The sequence below is a fragment of the Microtus ochrogaster genome, unplaced genomic scaffold (genome assembly GCF_000317375.1).
Source record: "Microtus ochrogaster isolate Prairie Vole_2 unplaced genomic scaffold, MicOch1.0 UNK26, whole genome shotgun sequence".
In the NCBI taxonomy this organism is placed as follows: Eukaryota; Metazoa; Chordata; class Mammalia; order Rodentia; family Cricetidae; genus Microtus; species Microtus ochrogaster.
The window spans coordinates 3919802-3939532 of record NW_004949124.1 but is presented as its reverse complement, the minus strand read 5'-3'; the positions used below and the strand labels follow the sequence as shown (position 1 = coordinate 3939532).

Genomic DNA, 19731 nt, shown 5'->3' with positions numbered 1-19731 from the left:
GTGGCACTCTTTTTTTTTTGGTTTTTCGAGACAGGGTTTCTCTGTAGCTTTGGTGCCTGTCCCAGAACTAGCTCTTGTAGACCAGGCTGGCCTCGAACTCCCAGAGATCCCAGCACTTGGCAGGCGGATCTCTATGAGTTTGAGACCAGCCTGGTCTACAAGAGCTATGTGGCACTCTTTTATCCTTCACGACAGCACTGTCCTTCCAGCCCGGCCTCAGCTGGCTTTCACGGCTGGCCAGGATAGAAAGTGGCCACCTCTGCTTTGCCCACATGACACAGAGTGCGTATCCACCCCCACCTCCCTTCCATTGTTTCATTGGTTTAACTAACACATCGTGGCTATTAAATTGATTTTTGTTTCTTTTTATGCTGTTCATTTTATTTATTTTGTCTTGTTTAAACCTCATCCTATTCTTTAACTTGGCACTTTATAGGACAAGGGCCGTAGCTCAAAAACCTGTGATGCTAAGCTTGGTGCCTGGCATGAATTAGTCACATAGAAAACACCTGCCTCAGGTGGATCTCAGTGAGTTCAAGGCCAGCCTGGATTACAGAGCGAGTTCCAGGACAGGCTCCAAAGGTACACAGAGAAACCCTGTCTTTAAAACCCAAATGAAGGAATGAGTAAATAAATAAATAAATAAATAAAACACCTGCCTTGTGCTGTCCTGCAATTCTGTAAGGCTGTCTAGCAAATGGATGGGAAAATCATTCTATTGCCACTTCATCAATTCCTTCATTCATTCACCTACTTGATCATTTATCTACTTAAAAACTATTAAGTGCCTACTATCTGCTAGGTGCTTTGGAAACCAGGGTGACTAAGTCTTTGGGGATGAGAGGGATTTGTGTGCACATCATTGGGTTCAAGTCCAGCGAGACTGGAGGTGGAGCAGAAGGCTGCCTGCCATGTTGGGAAGCCCAATAGAAAAGCATCTCAGTCTAGTCATTTCTTGGAGGAATTTTGAGGACAGCACGAGATGGAGAGAAAGATACACAGGGAGGAATGACTGTGGTGTTTGGGAAGCTACAAAGCTCTCACAGCGCATGAGATAGGCTCAGCCATCTGAGGGGCCTGGGAGTGCCCTCCTAAGGGGTGCAATCCCTGTCTTGAAGCGAGTAGGTGTCATCAAAAGCTCTTAGGTGTGGGGATCAGATAAGCTCTGACTTTAGGAGGCCACCGTGAGGCTGGGGAGATGGCTTGGCAGGCAAACACTTTTGGTGTAGTTGTGAGATCTGGGTCCTTAGAAGCACATGAAATCTGGTGGCCATCATGGCCCATGCTATGACCCCAGAGTGTGAGAGGTGGAGAGGGAACCCTCAGAGCAAGCTGAGTAGCCACACTAGCTGAAGCAGTGAGTCCTGGGTTCAGTGAGAGACACTGCCTCAAAATATAAGGTAGGGAGCAATGAAGGGAGACACTCAGCATCAGCCTTGAGCCTCCAGGTACATGCACACACATGCACAGACACTTGCATGTGTGCCTTCCGTGTATACACCCCCACAGCGAATCACTGATACAAACAGGCATGTACAACATATACGTACATTTTTGAAAAGTGTGGTGAGCAGTGGAGAGGAGGAGAGATGGCTTAGCTACAACTTGCCATGAAGCCCAGGCCAAGGCAGGGGCTGTGGCAGGAGCTGACGGGGAGCGTCCTAGGTTCTCTGTCCAGGTAGAGTCAAAGACGTGGGTCTAGTTTAAGACAGCAGGTTTCGTGTGGATGCCGTTACCTAGGAAACAGATGACTGCACAGCCAGGGAACGGCCTAACACTGTGCCTGGACTCCCAGCCTGGCCCAGTGGATAATCAGCAATCTAGTCTTTGTGTAAGGAGCTCTATCTCCTTGTTGTACGGTGTTTTACTCTTTTGGCTTTTTGGGGGGTCTGCCACCCAGCTCACAAATTAATCACACACGGAGGCTTAGTCTTAGTTATGAATGCCCAGTTTTAGCTTGGCTTGTTTCTGGCCAGCTTGTCTTATCTTAAATTATTCCATCTACCTTTTCCCTCTGGGCTTTTATCTCTCTCTATTTCTGTATACCTTACTTTACTTCTTTCTCCATGGCTTGCTGTGTAGCTGGGTGGCTGGCCCCAGATGTCCTTTCCTTCTCCTGCTCCTCTCTCCTTTCTGGTTTCTCCTATTTATACTCTCTGTCTCTCCCACCCGTCCTCGCTCCTGCCTCACTACTGCCCATTCAGCTCTTTCTTAGATGATCAGGTGTTTGAGACACGCACAGTAACACAGCGTCACAGAGTTAAACCAAGGCGGCAGAAACCAAAGTCATATGCCATAAAATGAGACTCTCCCACAGCTCCTGCCATTGTGGCAGGGAAACCAGCCCCATCTCTGTCCATCTCCCTGTCTCCCCACCTTCTTGCCCCAATGTCTCTGGATCTCATATAGTTCTTTCCTCTCTCACGTCAAGGCTGACTTGCGAGAATGGGCCTCTGGAGAAGACCCCTTCCTCTCTGGGTACGTGTTCCCATCAACTCTCATCCGGTTTCTCCTTCGCATTCATGGCCTGGGTTGTGGGATTAGACCAGCGGAGATCTGAGGACCCCTCATTTCACAGACAGATGGGGAAGATGCCACCACACTGGTGACAGGGTGACAAGTGGTGACAAGCCTGTATCAGGGACTAGGAAGGCGTCTGGTCTACTGAGCACCAGACACACACCAGTTCATATAGCTCATGACAGTCCAGACAAGGGAGATGTGCTGTTGCTTTTTGATGAATCAGGTGAACTCGGCTGAGTAGCTTGGTCCAGGCCACTTGGAGGCTCACTGAGCTCACAGTACTGCTCTCAGAGCCCGAAATGCAGCCAGCAAAGCAGAACTGCATTGGGGATTGATTGCACCAGGGCAGAGTGGATCAGATATCGTATCAAGCATATAGTGATGTCCTCACGGGGCAGAGGGAGAAACTAGTGACCAAAGAGCTGTGGAGAAACAGACACAAAAATGCCCTTTCCAGTCCTGAGCACCCCTAGATGGCAGTCTCAGTACCAATGAACCCTGGTTAGCTGGCACTCTCAAGGTGACGAATGACTACATTTAGAGGGCAGGGGAAAATTAAGGAACCCATCCCTATTCTGTCTCTATTTAAGAAAAAAAAATGTACCTTTAAATCAATTGTTTGGGAAAATACAGAGTGATGGTGAGATTCTATAGAACTGGCATTTGGAAATGAAGTTTGCCTGGCCTCAGTTTTCCCATCTGTGAAGTGAGAGGGTTGGTCTAGTTTTCAAAAATCCTCTGACCCCTTCTGGGTCTGCTGGAGTGGCATAAATGTTTGACAGGCGTGTTTTATTTGACTCTGTTTTCCCGCCCTCTCCTCTTCTTAGAATAAAATATTCATGGCTTGCTTTCTGAATGAATGAAGGAGGGAGGGAAAGAGTAAATGGGAAATGATGTGACCCTTGACATCCCTGGCAATGCTACCTGACTTCCCCATTAGGGGAGTGTGGGCCAGAAGAAGCCAGGAATGAGGCCTTGCACAGTCAAGGGTCAGGGACTCATTGACAGCCCACACTACGGTCCTCAGCTCTATCCCTGCTCTTGCTTCTCAGAGCCAAAGCCTTTGGTCCCAGGGGTCAAAGCCAAGTCTGCTGAAGACCCCCCTAAGTCCCTGGCTTCGTCACAGTCTGTCTCCACTCCGACAACGTTCTCCTCTCGTGATGCCGAAGAAGCCCACTCCCTGGTGAGTGGAGAAGACCAGAAGGAGTCCAGCGCCAAGGTACCAGGGAAGTGACAGGACAATGAAGCCGAGGTCCGAATGGCTGGATGGAAGCATCCTTCTAAAATCTGCTGTGCGGGGCTAAGCTGGTGGGGAATGTGGAAGTGGGGTGGGGTGGGGGGATGGGGAGCTGAGGATGAGGTTGGGATTGGGAACAGGGGGAATGCAGATGGAAGGAGAGCTGGAAGGACAGAAGAAGGTCATGTGTGGGCTGGGAGGGAGTGGGATGCGGGGAAGAGCACAGAAAGCTTAGGTGAACCAGGCTGAGTAATTTGAACTGACCCCCAAGATAGCAGCCCAGAGGCAGCTGACTCAGAGGCTCAAGGGCCCAAGCTGCATTTGACAGGCTGACAAATACCTCACACTTGGAAGGTGACCTTCAGGAGGCGGTGGCTTCTCTTCTCTGACTGAGATGAATTTAGTCGACCTTACAGAGTCGTTGTTGTGGGATCCTCGTGTTTGTCCCTTGAAACACCCTCGGCAGCTCAGATCTGAACCGGACATGAAAGGCCTGCCCTGAGCAGGTGCCGCATTACAGCCAGAGATACCGCGCTGGCAACACGAGGGCCAGGCTCTGCTCTAACAGGGGTGGCTATGAAAAGTCTATGTGGCATGATTTATTCTCCAGTCTGCCGCAGCCACTCTCTCCATAGTCATTCCACAGGTCCCGGCATGGCGAGTTGATCTGTCCCCATCATGTTATCCTGGCTCCAAGGGGCCCCTTGCTCACCACCATCTCCTGTTCCGGCTCCCTCCATCAACACCCAAGCACTAGCCTTTGGCCACTTCCTTGTATCTGTAGCATTCTCCCCGAGTCCAGATCACCCCTTAGCCTTTTCATCTTAACACCACAACCCACCCCCAAAACACCTGTTTCTCCTGAGCACACTCCAGTCTGGCAGCCCATCGCCCAACTGAGGTCCCAAATGCCCTATCTCAATCCTCTTCTGCCTTGGGGCAGCTTTTGTGACTCCGTTGTGACATGTCCCTCTTCGATTTTCCACCTAGAAAATTCCCACCTGAGAAAGAAGGTGTAGGAACATGATGGACAGCTCAGCTCCTCCTTTGTAACCTCCCTCATCTTCCTGACCTGTAGACACTGAGGACCAGGGCTCAGTCCTTCGAAATCTGGCCTACTTAATTATCCCAGAGTGTGCGCTGCAGTCCATGGCACCAAAAGCTGTGCCTAAGTACAGCAGGCAAAAGACTCTCAAAGTCTTTACCACTCTCTGCTTACCTCCAGCACCACTACTTAAATATCTAATTAGGTTCAGAGCCTACTGTGCCTACTTCTGAATCCTTACCCCACAGGGTGCCCCCCACCCAGCCAATGACAATTCCTAGCTGCTCAGGCCCCAAATTCCAGGTCCACTTTTGACTTCTCTTCCTATTTATTTTATGTTATTTATTTTTTTGAGATAGGGTTTCTCTGTAGCTTTGGGGTGTGTTCTGGAACTCTCTTTGTAGACCAGGCTGGCCTTGAACTCAGATATCCACCTGCCTCTGCCTCCCAAGTGCTGCTGGGATTAAAGGCATGCGCCACCACACCTGGCTCCATTTTTACAACTTCTTAAGAATACCAAGCTATTTAAAGATAAAATGTTCTGACAATCCAGCTTTTGGAGAAACTCCTTACCTGAATGTTGGATCCTGCCCATACTTCTGCTCAAGAGGTGACAGGCTACATCTCACACTGGTTTTTAGGGCTCATGACAAAGGCTGCGGCTTTTCCTTGGAAGGGCATAAGAGGTCACTTAAAGTCTTGAGCTCCTGCTTGTGCCAGGCACACCCCAGCCTCAGGGACTTTCTATTGCCCTGCTAAAACACTTTTCTCCTCCAAACTCTGCTCTGCTGTCTCTCTTCCTTTTTTTTTCCCCTTAAATTTCATCCTGCAGGGGTCTCATAGCTATGACTTTGGGTTTCTTCGTTGAAGTCAAAGCCGCCATCTTTGTTGCTGTACTTTCTCCTAGCCTATCTCATTGGACTTTATAGACAGGTCACTGTTTATTGTCTGCGCCCCACCCCTGCCGTGAAACTCCCAGGGGACTAGGACCTATCTGTGCTCCGTTCCCTGGATGGATGAAGCTTTAGAAAGACTAGTTGTGTTCCCAAGGTTAACAGACATCTCCTTGACCTTGTTCCAGGTCCAAGTCACCATTTCTAAGTCAGCCCAGGAAAAGATGCGGCTGAAGCAGATGAAGGAGATGGAGCTGCTTCGGAGGACAAAGGAGCCAGAACGGGAGCAGGAACTGGCTTCCCAGGGCTTGGGCACATGGAAAACTTCAGCAAAGGAAGGTACTAATACCCTGGGTGGGAGTACCGGTGCCCCAGGTGGAGTACCCATGCTCTGGGTGTGAGTACCGGTGCCTTGGGTGGAGTACCCGTGCCCTGGGTGGAGTACCCATGCTCTGGGTGGAGTACTGGTGCCCTGGGTGTGAGTACTGATGCACCAGGTGGATGTCTCCACCGGGAAAGTCTCCTGGACAACTCCTGGGTTTTCAGCCTTCCAAAAGAGGGGCTACTTTTATCTCCTTCCCGTCTCCACCCTGAGACAGGATAGGGAATCATGTCTCCTCCCTTGTCACCTGCAGATCATGGAAACTTGATGCCAGGGAGGTGGAAGACCTCCTTAGTGTAGGATTTTCCCCCCCACAGGCCTCCTTCCTTTGCGGGGCAGTGGAACCATGTCTGTGCCCACCGGGCTGAGCAGCCCACACAGAAATAATGTCGGAGTTTTCCTGAGGAAGCGGGCCAACCGAGCCTCCCTGCCCAGCATCCCTGTCAGCAAGCAGGAGCCTAGCTTTGCCCGCCATGCATCAGGTGGGTGGGACTTAACCTCTATCTGGGCAGTCTCTGGGCGCTCTGAAGTGTGGCCAGGGAGACCTTGCCTACCTTTGTTGTGTTCATCTTACTAAGAGAGACAGTGTCTGGGGCCCATAATTATCCATGGGCCAGGCTAGGGGGCCCATGATGGCTCATCTAGCATGAAGATGACTAGGCAGTTCTGCCAGCCTACCGTGAGTCTTAGAGAAGTCATCACTATATGAGAACCAAAGATGCTGGCAAGCAACAACTTCTCAGGGAAGATCTTGGAAGCCTGCCTGTGACTTCATACAGTTGGGACTTTATGGGGCTGGATAGGACCAAGGAATCTGTAGATGTTGCAAGGACCCCTCAGGGAAGGTGCCAATGAACCAGGGGAGCTGTGTCCCACTTTCAAAGGAGCCTTGCTTTTTTTTTTTTTAAAGTAAAGGTTGAAATGAATAATTCTGATTCAGATTGCCGTTTTCTGTCATGTAATGATGGCAGAGCTTTGGTATTATAAATATTTTTGACTTCTCTTCTCCTTCTCTGTATCTTTTCAATTGTGTCAAACAGAAAGCCTTACGTTGGGTCTCCTTTTTAGTTTCTATCATCTTATTGTTATCAAGGTGTGATGGGTCTTGCTATTTGACCTTTGACCTTTGTACCCTGCTCTCTCAGGTGCTAGGGTCACAGGTGTGTATACTGTGCTGGCCTTTGTTTTTGTTTGGCTTTTGTTTAACAAAGAGATCCACAATGAGGTTCAGAAGCTCCAGAAGCTGAAATTTCATAGTTGCACCTTTAAAGATTATTCCAGTTTTAGTATAAAAAAATCATGGTCTGAAGAAAAAAAAAAAAGAAAAAAAAATCATGGTCTGTCACAAGCAGTACTAGTTTACCTGCTATGACTGTGACCTAAAATTTCCTTTAAAGTAAATTCCTTTAGGATCGAGAAAGAGGCTTGATTCGAAGGAGAGTTCAAAAGAGATTAAAATTATAGGTGATTAGGAGATGGCCTTGGCTAGTCAGGTTTTAGCTTAGTGGTACGGCACTTGATTAAATGAGCAAGGCCCAGCTTTATCTTTCTGTCTCTATCTCTGTGCTGTCTGTCTGTCTGTCTTTGTGCTGTCTGTCTGTCTCTCATGAGGGAGAGGGGTTAGCAGATGTCCTCCTCAACAGCCGACTGGTGAGGAGTCACCATCCTGTGCGCCCCGTGGCCTGGGTTGTGTGTGAGAGAGAATGAATCCACCCCACTCACTTTGTAGATAAGCAGACTGGAGAGCCCGAAGCCACCCACAGCGATGGTGGGCCACCAGCCCGAGCCTTGGGCTGCTGAGTCTTGGTCCAGTAGGGCCTGCTACTGTCTCGTTATTGAAGCTACTCAGGCTTGTGAGCGGATGATTAGGAACCGGCAACGTCTTTGACCTCCCTGGAAGCTGAGTCTGAATCCTCTTACTCTCCCTCCCTGACAGCCATGGGGGGTCACTTCAGCTGCTTTCTCAGTTACAGCCGTGCCTTGTTTTTGGCTGGTCTGAAAATGATGGAATCTCAGGACTGGAAACTTGGTTGTCTTCACAGCTGTAATAAACTTCTTGAGATTCCAGCCTTTCTCAGGAGACCAGGTGCCTGGAGATCAGCTCGCCTGCATTTCTTCAATTCTCTCTCTCTCTCTCTCTCTGTCTCTCTCTGTGTGTGTGTGTGTGTATCTCCTTGTCTCTGCGTGTGTGCATATGTGTGCGCGTGGACACGGAGAATGGAAATTCCTGGGCACTAGTGGGAAGGCATACTCAAGAGTATTGTAGAGAAGCTGGTAGGAGAGGGGCATCCTAAGACAAAATCAAGACAAACCCTATAGGCTAGAAGCTGAAGTGACCCCTGCAGGACCTTGTGGGTCTGAATGTGTTTCTATGTGCAAGTATGTGCTTAAAATCTAGGTGGGCGTAAATGATGCTGGAGGATGGTGTGGAGGCTGGGCGGGTAGTGGAAGGCTGGTTATTAGTACTATTGGTGGTGCAGGACTATATCAACAGACACCCTGAAGGCTGAGGTAAGAAGATTGAATGCAAGGCCAGGCTGGGCTGCAGAATGAGTTCAAGGCCAGCCTGGGTGATTTAATGAGACCTTGTCTAGAGATAAAAAGTAAAGAGGGACCGGGTGGTGATGGCACATGCCTTTAATCCCAGCACTTGGGAGGCAGAGGCAGGCGGATCTCTGTGAGTTCGAGGCCAGCCTGGTCTACAAGAGCTATTTCCAGGACAGGCTCCAAAGCCACAGAGAAACCCTGTCTTGAAAAACAAAAAACAAAAAAACCCCAAACAAACAAACAAACAAAAAAAAAACAAAAAAAAAAGTAAAGAGGGGACTGGTGATATAGCTCAGTGTTATAGTTCTTGACTGGCGTGTTGGAGGGTTGTAAGTTCAATCTCCAGTAAAACACACACACACACACACACACACACACACACACACACACACGCTCACTCACATACACACTCTTACATACACACATGCTCATGTGCACACACACAGATACTCACCAATGCACCCAGATCCAGGATCTCTGAGTGTACTATAGTGAAAGTCATTCTGTGGGAGGGGAACCAGATAACCCTTGCAGCAGAACTATCCAAGGCGGGAGACATGGTGGAGAGCACTCAATGTCAGCTGGGTGATGGAGGAGCTGAGGGCTGTGTTGTGTCTCTGAAATTTCTCCCTGTTCTTCTAGAATTTTGTGTGATTCTAGCATCTATTCATAAGAAAGAAGACATGTTCTGGTCTCTGTCTGTCTGTCTCTCTCTGTGTATGCATGTGTTGACTGGGCCAAGAGCCCCACAAATACTAGGCAAGCATCCTACACGCCAGCCATTTTTGTTCCCGTTTTCTCTCAGCCTTTGAAAGTGTGACCACATCCTGACCCTGCAGGTGACAATCTCTCCTCATCTTTTCACTGCCCCCTGCCTTCCTTCAGCAGTCTGCGGGAGTACTTCCATGCTCAGGCGCTCTCACGAGAGGAGGGATGCTTGGAGGAACGGAATAGCCGTTCAGGGATGAGCGTGAGCTTAAATTGCTATCAAGTGGGCAGGGAGCCTTTCAACAGTTTATTGTGCCATATCCCAGCCAAGGTTGGGAGGAGCTGGAGGAGAGGCACAGGCTCAGAGGCCTTCACATGACGCCCAGCGGCCAGTGTGTCCCTAAGGTAATGCAGTCGGCATTGATGTGAGCAGTAGGTGGAAAGTTAGGGCAAGTGAGGCACAGATGATGACTTCGCCACCTCCAGGCTCTTCCCTCTCTGTGTGTGGGGCTGCACTGAATGTCAGGCTTAGTGTCTGAGAATTAGGAGTCTCTCTCTCTCTCCTCCATCTTCTCCATCCTCCCGGGTGAAGCTTGCTGTCTCTCTTCCTCCAATGCAGCTAACTCGCTACCTGCCGTGCTTACCCTGGGCTCTCCTGAATGGGAGGAAGAGGAGGAGGAGGTGGACCTTCAAGCCTTCAGGGAGTTAAGACCCTTCTCGAACCCAGAGCTGGGGCTGACAGATGCCCTCCAGAGCCTCAACAGCAGTGACTGGTGAGGAGGTTCCCATATTGTATGACCTGTGGCTTGGACTGGGGGGTTATTTAGGAGGGCTACAGAAGAGCTCCTGGCCCCCAACTTCACTCTTCCTTTACCCCTAGGGTCTGCTGCTATGGAAGAAGTGTGTGTGTGTGTGTTTGTGTGTGCGCGCGCGCGCGCGCACGTGTATGCAGATGTGCAGGTGTGTGTATGCACACATGTAGTTCATATGTGTGATGTCGCTAACTTCTTGTACATGCCCTGGGCCCTTCCAAATGAGCCCGTGTATTGTTCTGTGACATGCGAGAGCCACGCATGACCAGTAGGACTTTGACTACAGAACAAAGGGACCAAGAAAAGTCACAACTTTATTCCTCTACATCAAGTTTATTAATTTATGTTTTAAAACAGGGTCTCATGTATCCCAGATGGTCTTTGAACTCTCTGAGAATACCCTTGAACTTCTGATCCTTCTGCCTCTGCCTTCTGAGTGTAGGGGTGACAGGCATGTGCCACTGTGTGCAGTCTATGTGGTGTTTGGCCTTGCACATGCTAGGACAGCATCGTCCTAATAAAGATATGTCCCCATCTGAATCAAGTTTAATATGAGTGTCCTCCCACTATGCAAATGAGATTGTGCTCTTAGTCACTAGGGAAGCAGTGGCCCAGGACACTTGCAGGAGCCTTCCAATCTGCAGGCCTCACTTTAAGCAACTTCCTGGCATTGTCTGTCTTATGTCAAAGACCCTAGCAGGTCCTGGGTGGCCAGAGGGCCAGCCTAGAGCCCATAAACCAGCTTGTATTGACCTTCTGGGCTTCCAAACCTGGGTGTTGTCACCCTTAGAAACCCTGCTTCTGAGGCCGTGAAATCACACCCTGCTGGGGGCGGTCTACAGAAAAGCAGGACTCCTCCCTCCTCCCCTCCTGTGACAGGCCTGGCCTTGCTTCTCAGGCAAATGAAGGAGAAGGGCCTGGCGAGCATCCAGCGCCTGGCAGCTTGTCACTCGGAGGTCCTCGGTACCCGGCTGCACGATGTGTCCTTGGCAGTGACGGCGGAGGTGAGGTCTCCCCATAGTTTCTGTTCTTTGCCACGTCCCCTAGTCACACCCCCTTCCCGGTACAATGGTTCAGGTGAGCCACAGCCCAGCCATGAGAGGCAATGGCTCTCTGGAGTATGGTTACCTCTGCTTATCCATCAGCCTCCAGCCACAGAGGGAGGAGGTCCCTACCCAGCCCTCAGATACCAGCCCTGAGACCCAGGTTTTCTTTATCTGCAATCGTGTAATCTTTGGAAGCTGAAGCGTTTGGAGTCCTGTGTTCCCATTTGTCTCTGTCCATCGTCTTCTGTACTTGCAATGTCTAAAGAGGGATGGAGTGTTTACTCTGGGTTTATCCTCACCCTCAGGGCTGCTGTAGCGTTTCCCAAGGCCTGAATCTCAGCCGAGGTCCTGCCCTGAGAGCCAGTAACATGAGCTCTATCTCTGTAGAGCTATATCCTTGGGAACCAACTGCTCTAGCAAGGGTGGGACAGTTATGAATACAGAGGACGCTGTGTTGACATTTGGCTGCACTGCATCATGTGATTGAGGGTTGTTTTTTTTTTCCTCTGCAGAGTGAGTGTGAAGGGCAAAGGTCATTTCTGTAAATGTGCTGCTAGCCTTCTTCTTTTGACACTGTGACAACCACTTGAGAGGAGCCACCTAAGGGAGGAAAGATTTTGGCTCCTGGTTTCAGGGGGATTTTAGCCCATCATGGCAGGAAGTGGATAGCACAGCTTGTTCACACTAGGGCAGGGACAGCTAACAGAAAGCCTAGTGGAAATAGGGGCGGGCTAGAACAGTCAAAGGACTGTCCCTAGTGACCCTAGGCTCCACCTCCTGAAAGTCCCATCGTCCTAAGATAGCCCTAACAACTGGGGAGCAAGTGTTCACAATATGGACCTAGAGGGAATTTTTCTTTTTTTTTTCTTTTTTTTTTTTAGAGGGAATTTTTCAAACTTAAAGCAAATGTACAAATTTCAGATAATGTTGAAAATGGAAATACTGGTTGGGATGATGATAAAATGGAGATATTATTATCATAACAAAAGAGACCTTTCTGCCCAAAGATACTGAAAGGTTTCCTCTTCTACTGTGACAAACGATGACAGGGCCTTGGCCTAAGTGAGGAGGCAGCAGAGAGGCCACATACTGTGCTCAAAGCCCTTGGGAAGGTACAGTTGTCTTGGAGGTCCCTTCTCCCTCTTCCAAGGTCACCAACCTCCGCTCCAAGGTATCTCGCCTGGCCATCAGCACCCTGGGAGACCTCTTCCGGTCTTTGAAGAAGAGCATGGACCAGGAGGCTGAGGAGATTGCCCGGTGCCTTCTGCAGAAGATGGGAAACACCAGCGAGTTCATCCAGCGGGCAGCCAACCGGGCTTTGGGCGCCATGGTGGAAAATGTGACCCCTGCCCGTGCACTGGTGGCTCTCACATCTGCGGGTGTCTAGTATGTATTCTCTCTCTCTCTCTCTCTCTCTCTCTCTCTCTCTCTCTCTCTCTGTGTGTGTGTGTGTGTGTGTGTGTTTGTGTGTGTCAGGGTAGAGGCCTAGGCAAATGGAGTGAGCAAAGAAGAATGGGAGGAAGGGACGGGGAAAGAGGAAGCAGAAACTGTGTTTGTAGAGGTTCTCTTGGGTTGCCGGGGTCAGCATGCTAAGGCATCCACGTTAAGGCTTCACAGAAAGCACCTCACACATTTAGTAGAGGGAGCAAAACCCTGTATTCTGTGGGCTCCTGCTACCTATCATAGGCTAGCTGGGGAGAGCGGTTAAGTGTGGGTGGAAGGACAAGGGTGATGTTGTTCTGCTTGGTGGTCATGGCAACGCTTGGGAGACAGAGCTGTAGAAGCAACCTCAGCGGTTCCCCGGGGGGCTCCTGTCCTTCTCAGTGGAGCAGTGTTTCTTTCTGCTGAAACATGGACAAACAAGAAGAGCCAGGGCCAAAACTGGCCTCTCTCAGGAGGGAGGGAATGGTCTACTGTTAGAGCCAGATTTACCCCCCCAAGTCTAAACCAAATCAAAAGGCATTTCCCAAGCCCTTCCTCCCAGAGGGCAAAACACCTCCCTGCTCCTATAAGTCAATCATCATGTGGAGACAGGAGCTTCTCAGCCTACCCAGGGCCTGCTGCACCTGCCAGCACACCCTGGCTGTTGTACCAGTCAGCAACTGCTGCAAAGCAATGCCCGCTCCTGGGCCAAACTGCTTAGATTCGCTCCTTACATCGCCACATCACCTCTCTGGGCCTTTGCTTCCTCAGCTGATGAAGAGAATATTGGTATCTCTCCCCGGAAGTGGTTGTGAGGAATCAATGAATAGCTTCACGATAAGCATGCAGGATAGAGCCCGCTTTCCCCAGCGTTACCGAATACTGGCTGTGGCTGAATGAACTTGAAGGAATGGTGCCTTTTCTAGATTTTCCGCTTTGCCTCAACTTCCCTTGCCACAGTATGATGACATTGGTAACTTGGGGTTGTTGGGAGACGGTGGGTAAGGTGAGCCCGGTCTGGTGCCTGACATAGGGGGTGTGACTATTGATCACTGTACCAGGGTAGACTGTCCTCAAGATGCCAGAACAGGCCTTATATGTTTAAGTCTCCTGGGGACCTTGCTTATGTGATGCCAAGGTATAGACTCATGGGTCACACTGAGTAGGGAGAACCCGGATGTTCCCCTTTATGTCCACAGCAGTGGGGCACTGTGCGCTTCTGTGCGGAGCATGGAGGTACAGCCTGGTAGTCTGTGGACACACGAGCCTTACTTGAAAGAGGCAACAGTTTGATGGCTTTCTCTCACCAGAGGTTGGGTTGCACCTGTTAAAGGACCAAGTGTATCCCACTGTCACTAAGCATCATGCAAGTGCTTAGCATCAGCAGGAGTCTGGGAGATATAACCAAGATGGTGGCAGGGTACCCAATTCCAGGGAACTGACAGCCTGAGTTGGCTGGGGTGGGGGAATACAAGAGCACAGCTGTACTTACCAGGGACCAAGCAGGGGCCGACTCAGGGTGAGCATCTAATTCTGCCTGTGGGACTAGGTGGAAGAACAATGGTAACACGCGTGTGTGGGACAGAAGAAATGCTTGGGCTCGTGGATGCCCTGAAAATGGTGTTGCTGTCATGTGACTCCGTACAGCTGCTCCTCTCACTTCCATTGATGCTGTGGTCAACTTTAGCCCTGTCGCTGGGAGCTGACCACTCAAAGACCACCCCTGTCACCACAGGACAGGTTTATAGTCATTTCTGCCATGAACACAGGTTTACAGTCTGCAATTACAGACCTGCATGTGTTAACTGGGGCTGTGACCAACCTCTTGGCCACGGTTGTGTTTCCTTTCAGCCATCGGAACCCCTTAGTCCGGAAATGTACCGCCAAGCATCTCTCTGCCGTCCTGGAGCAGATCGGCGCGGAGAAGCTGCTCTCAGGTTCCAGAGACAACACAGACATGCTGGTGCATAACCTGGTGAGGCTGGCACAGGATTCTAACCAAGACACCAGGTAGGACAGGACTCAGGACTGGCTGTGGCCAAGGTAACAAGCCACTGGTCGGGTCCCGGCCCCATAGCTCAGTGTCCTCAGGGTTTAGCAGAGGGATGATCAGGTGGATGGAGGCTGCACTCTCTAGGCAGTGGTCAGTGACTGCTCTTTCTTACCTTCTATTTCCTCTATTCTTTGTGCCCCATTGCTAACCTCAGACTGTTCAGCCATTTTTTTTTTTGCAAGAGTGTTCATTGAGGGCTTTGCTGAGTATGGATGTGAAAATGAATAGGGAAAATTAAGCTTCTGTTGTGTTGAAGCTTGCCTTCTTGTTGAGGAAGACACACAACAAGCAATATATGTATCCCTGTATATTGAGCATTTTAGATTAGAGGTAAAAGACACAAAAGTTTTTAAAAAGCCAACACAATGGAGTGGAGAAGCAGGGGAGAGACTTGAGGTTGAGGCTGGGGATAGCTGTGCAGGGATAAGTTGATGGAGTCCACTCTCCGAGGCTCTGAGCATGCACTCCAGGCAAAGGAAGCAGAATAGAGACCCCGGGGAAACATCTTGGACAAGGGAAATGATGGCCAGTCTGAGTGAGACACTAGAGCATGGTAGACAGACCCAGATCATGAAGGACCTTGGAGGCCAAGGTCAAAAGCTGGGGTTTAGGCTGTGTAATGGGAGAGTTCTAGAGAGTTTTAAAGTTTGGGGGCTGATTGTCTCCCAAAGGCAGAGTTGGGGAGTCATTGACTGCAGTGATCCCACCCTCTGGCTTTCTTGGATGTTGACACTATGTCTGTTTGGATGTGAAGCCTAATGCCTTCATCTCAGAGGATGGGGTGCATGATCAGGGGACTTAGGTCACCAGGCTCTGCTCTAGAGGTCGCATTCCCCCAAGTCAGTGGAGCTGAGGTGGTGTGTTGGTCACATAAACTGTCCACACCTCCCTGTTCCCTGGGAAACTGAAGTACTCACCCTTCTCCTAAACCCCCCACTGTGCAGGGTGTTGCCTGTGGCTTCTTTGTTTGCTGAGTGGGAATCTTCTGGAATAAACCCAGTATAGCACTGCCACCCACTCTCCAGGCGTCATTCTGGGTAACCCAGAGTGCCTCCTCCAAGGACCTTCCCGATGCCTGAGGTGCTGGTCTGGCCAATGACTGGCAGTGTCCACTTTTTCCTCCCTCCCTCCTTGCCCTCTAATGGCTCTAATGGGAGAAGGTGACACCTCACCATTGTTTCAGAGGTTTTTCTTCCTAATGGCTTTGTATTCCACATGGCCGCAGACAGATGGCTAGTTCAGAATCCTGGCAGGAGGTACTGGAGGATGGGCCCAGGAGGTGGGTTGGGCATTAGGTCTGTTTTGAAGGCAGAACCATCAGGTATGGGCAGGGAGGGTTTCAAAGACACGTCAAGGGCAACTTTTAGTTTTTACACTGAACGTCGGGGTCGATGGGGGCACCATTTATTGAAATGAGGTGTATTGCAGGAGAAGGCTTGGGGTTGTCTGTGATTGTTAAGAGGGTTGGAAATCAAGACCTAATATCTTCCTATTCCCTCATCAAATGGAGCCAACCGCATTTCTTTTTCCCTTAAAGTACCTGGGTTTCTGGAGTTACTGGACTTCCTGTTTCTCCTTGCCTCTTAGAGTTTCATTGCATAAACTGGGGATTAGAGTTTGGCCTGTAGGAATGATGCTAGGAACTTTCCCTTGCTTGTTGATTGTGGGATTTGTTTCCATAAGTCCCTTCTGGTATTTTTTGGAGAATGTTGAGTTAGTTCCTGTTTTCCTTAGCGGGGCCATGCTGTCAGTTGGCACTGAAACCAAAGTTACATAGAGCATCAGGACAGCCATGAGACATCAGGGAAACAAGACTTCATGTTGAAAGAATGATGCCAAATTTTCCTGCAAAGCAAGAGTGTCACTCAGAGGAGGGAAAAGACCACAATGATGTGACCCTTGCTCCTCTGATAGCCTTCACACATGGGGCAGTGGCAGCGAACACAGGGAAGCTGCTAGCATTTTCTTGTTCCTGTTTTCCTTAGTGGAAAATCAAGGACTGTGTGTTTTATGAGCAGAGTCTCAGGTTGGGTGGATATGATCATTCTAGGTGCTTTCTGCTCCATCTCCAGTCAGCTCTGTAATCCTGCAGTTTCAACCCCTTTATCATGTCTTGAACTTGACTGCCCCCATCTTATCCTCATTTTGTCGCTCTTTCCTAGTCTCTGACAGTGGCCTCTTAACAGGTCCCCAAGCTCCTAATCTTGCCCTGTTGCCACTCATTTCCTGCCTAAAGTTAAAAGATTTATTGTGCGTGTGTGTGTGATGGGGTGACCATGGAGATAAAAAAGAATGTTGAATCCCTTGAAGCTGGAGTTATAGGCAATAAAATTCTTTATTGCCTGGAGAGGCTTTGACTAACATGACATTATGGCCATTCCTCAGCTTCCTGTGGCGTCTTGACCAAAGCCCAGTCCCTTCACATCGCCCTAAACACAGCTTACCCTGTTCTCTGCATTCTTTCAGCCTCATAGTCTTCAACCATATCCGGCTGTGTGTCAGACCCTGTTGTAGACTTTAGAATGCCCCTCCCCTTTTTTTCCTAGTCCTGTCCTATGAGTGAACTCACACTCCTCTGTTGAATCCCAAACCCAAGCCAGGATTTTCTTACCCAGCCAGCGCTAATTCACCCGGTAGAGAGGATGCTCCCTCCTATACCCTTCCCCAGATTTTTTAGTGCCCCAAACCAGGTGAAAAAACTTACCTGAGGAACAGTTAATAAATACTCAGAGATAGATATTGGGGTTCATCCTGAAGACCAGAAAAGCAAAGCAGCCAGCCACTGGCTTTTACCTCAACCTCAGCCCAAAAATGGTGACCCTGGCCCCAGAAATCTCAGAATAAGACTGTGTCTGAGAGCTGTCTCCTCCCATTTTATAATCCTCTCTAGGGTTGGGATTAAGGGTGTTCACCACTACCACCTGGTATCTATGGCAAGCTAGTGTGGCAAGTGGCATTAAAGGTGTGTGTCATGGCTGTAAGGCTTGCCAGTGGGGCTGTTTTACTTTTCTGATCTTCAGGCAAATACAGATGAAATGCCACTATACTTACCAACACTTCTGATAGCCATGCAGAAGGACATTAAGTATTCTGCTATTGGATAACTATATGAATATTGGCTCTATTGGATAAATAGCTATAATGGATAGCTGTTAAAAAGATAATGGGGCTGGAGAGATGGCTTAGTGGTTAAGGCCACTTTTCCAGTGAGGAAGGGTATGGCTGCTCTTAATGTCCATTGCCAGAGTCATCAATATTGTCTGGCTTGTGACTCAGATAGGTTGTGGCTAGGTATGTCTGTGAGGTCTTCCAGAGAACCCAGATTTGATTCCCTGTACCTACATTACACAGTTTATAACCACCTGTAATTCCAGGAGCTCTGACATCCTGTTTTGGACCCTGTGGGTACCTGTACAATACACCTAGACATATACATATACTCGTAATTCTAGAAAATCTTGAAAACAAGGTGTATATGAAGAATATTACATAGTCTGAAAAGATGATTAATAAGAAAGCAAAAAGGCTTGTGAGTTGCCCATGCATTATGCTATCTATTAAAATGTAAATGCCTTGAAAAAAAAGACTAAGAAAATAAATAAAAATTTAATAGTGGTTTCCTCTTGGTAATGGCATTATGGATGGTGTTTATTCTTTTATGAATCTAATTTTTAACTGGGTAGGGATTGTTTTCCTAATTAGAAGAAGCAAACCTCTCCTGTTCTAATTGGAAAAGTTGTGTAAAGCTGTAGAGAGAATTTATTGGGCTTCTCCATGGCTGTTTCTTCATTTGTTCTTTCCCCGGCCGCAGGTTTTATGGTCGGAAGATGGTGAAGATCTTGATGGCAAATGCAAAGTTCGATGCATTTCTGAAGCAGTCTCTCCCTTCTCATGACCTCCGGAAAGTCATGGCGGCCATCAGACAGCGGGTAAGCTGGTGGAGCTCAAGTGGCTGACAGCCCTCATGTAGGTCAGGGGAATGAGTTGGGGTTCCAGGATCTTCCATTTCATCCTCACTCGGGGTTAAGCTTGTGCTTTCTCTCCCAGTATCTATACCCAGGTCTGCCCCTATGCGTCTCAAGATCCTTGGGTCCCTCTTCCCTTTTGTCTTGAGTGGAGATTTTGGTCTCTGCCCAGCTACTTCCAGGGCTCCAGACTTGGGGGTGCTCCCAGGTGGAAGGATTTTCCATCTTGTTATGCTTTATACTGTGTAGTAATAAGAGCGGCGGGGCTGCGTCCCAAGCACCACGCTGCCAGCAAGGCTAGCTTTACCCGAAATAATTACACGGAAACTGTATTCATTTAAATATTGCTTGGCCCTTTAGCTCTAGCCCTTACTGGCTAATTCTGATATCCCGATCAACCCATCTCTAATAATCTGTGAGCACCGGTCTTAGTGAGCACCGGTCTTACCGGGAAGATTCTAGCCTACGTCCATCCTGGGTCGGAGCTTCATTGCGTGTGCCTCAGAGAGCAGAGCTATCCCCACGTCCGCCCAGGAGCCAGGAGCATGGCATCTCTGCTCCAGAGAGCAGAGCTGTCAGTCTGAGCTCACTTCCTCTTCCTCCCAGCGTTTTGTTCTGTTTTCTCCTCCTACCTATGTTTTAACCTATGAGGGCCAGCCAAGCAGTTTCTTTATTATAATTAACCAATGACCTTCCTCCATCATTTCCCCTTTTTCTGTTTAAACAAAAAAAAAGGGAAGGCTTTAACTTAACATAGCAAAATTACATATAACAAAACAGTTATCAAGTAAAATTACAATCTTTATCATAACTAAGGAAAACTATAACTATAACTATAACTATTCTTTAACTTCATCAATACTGGAATGTCAAACTACCCCATTTGGCTTATGTTCTGTGTCTGTTTCTCAAGGGAATACAAGACAATCATGAACTTCCATCTGCCAAAGGCCGTAAGGTGTTGAAGAGTTTGGTGGTGTGTGAGAACGGATTGCCTACTCAGGAGGGGTATGGTTGTTCTTGTGTCTCTGGGGCCCCATGGCCAAAGCTGCCAAGGGTGTTTTATGACCCATGGGATTGATTGTGGTCTGGGACATG

At 49.0% G+C, this 19731-nt stretch overlaps 1 protein-coding gene across 1 annotated transcript in view; it reads left to right on the top strand.

Annotated features, from left to right (window-relative positions):
* Nucleotides 1-19731, top strand: part of Togaram2 (TOG array regulator of axonemal microtubules 2) — a 51272-nt gene that overhangs the window by 15596 nt on the left and 15945 nt on the right. Inside the window, 10 exon segments of the mRNA XM_026789669.1 lie at nt 2432-2478; nt 3576-3742; nt 5887-6037; nt 6398-6562; nt 9955-10108; nt 11046-11151; nt 12344-12579; nt 14467-14625; nt 18480-18597; nt 19547-19641. Coding sequence (XP_026645470.1) covers nt 2432-2478; nt 3576-3742; nt 5887-6037; nt 6398-6562; nt 9955-10108; nt 11046-11151; nt 12344-12579; nt 14467-14625; nt 18480-18597; nt 19547-19641 — 1398 coding nt within the window.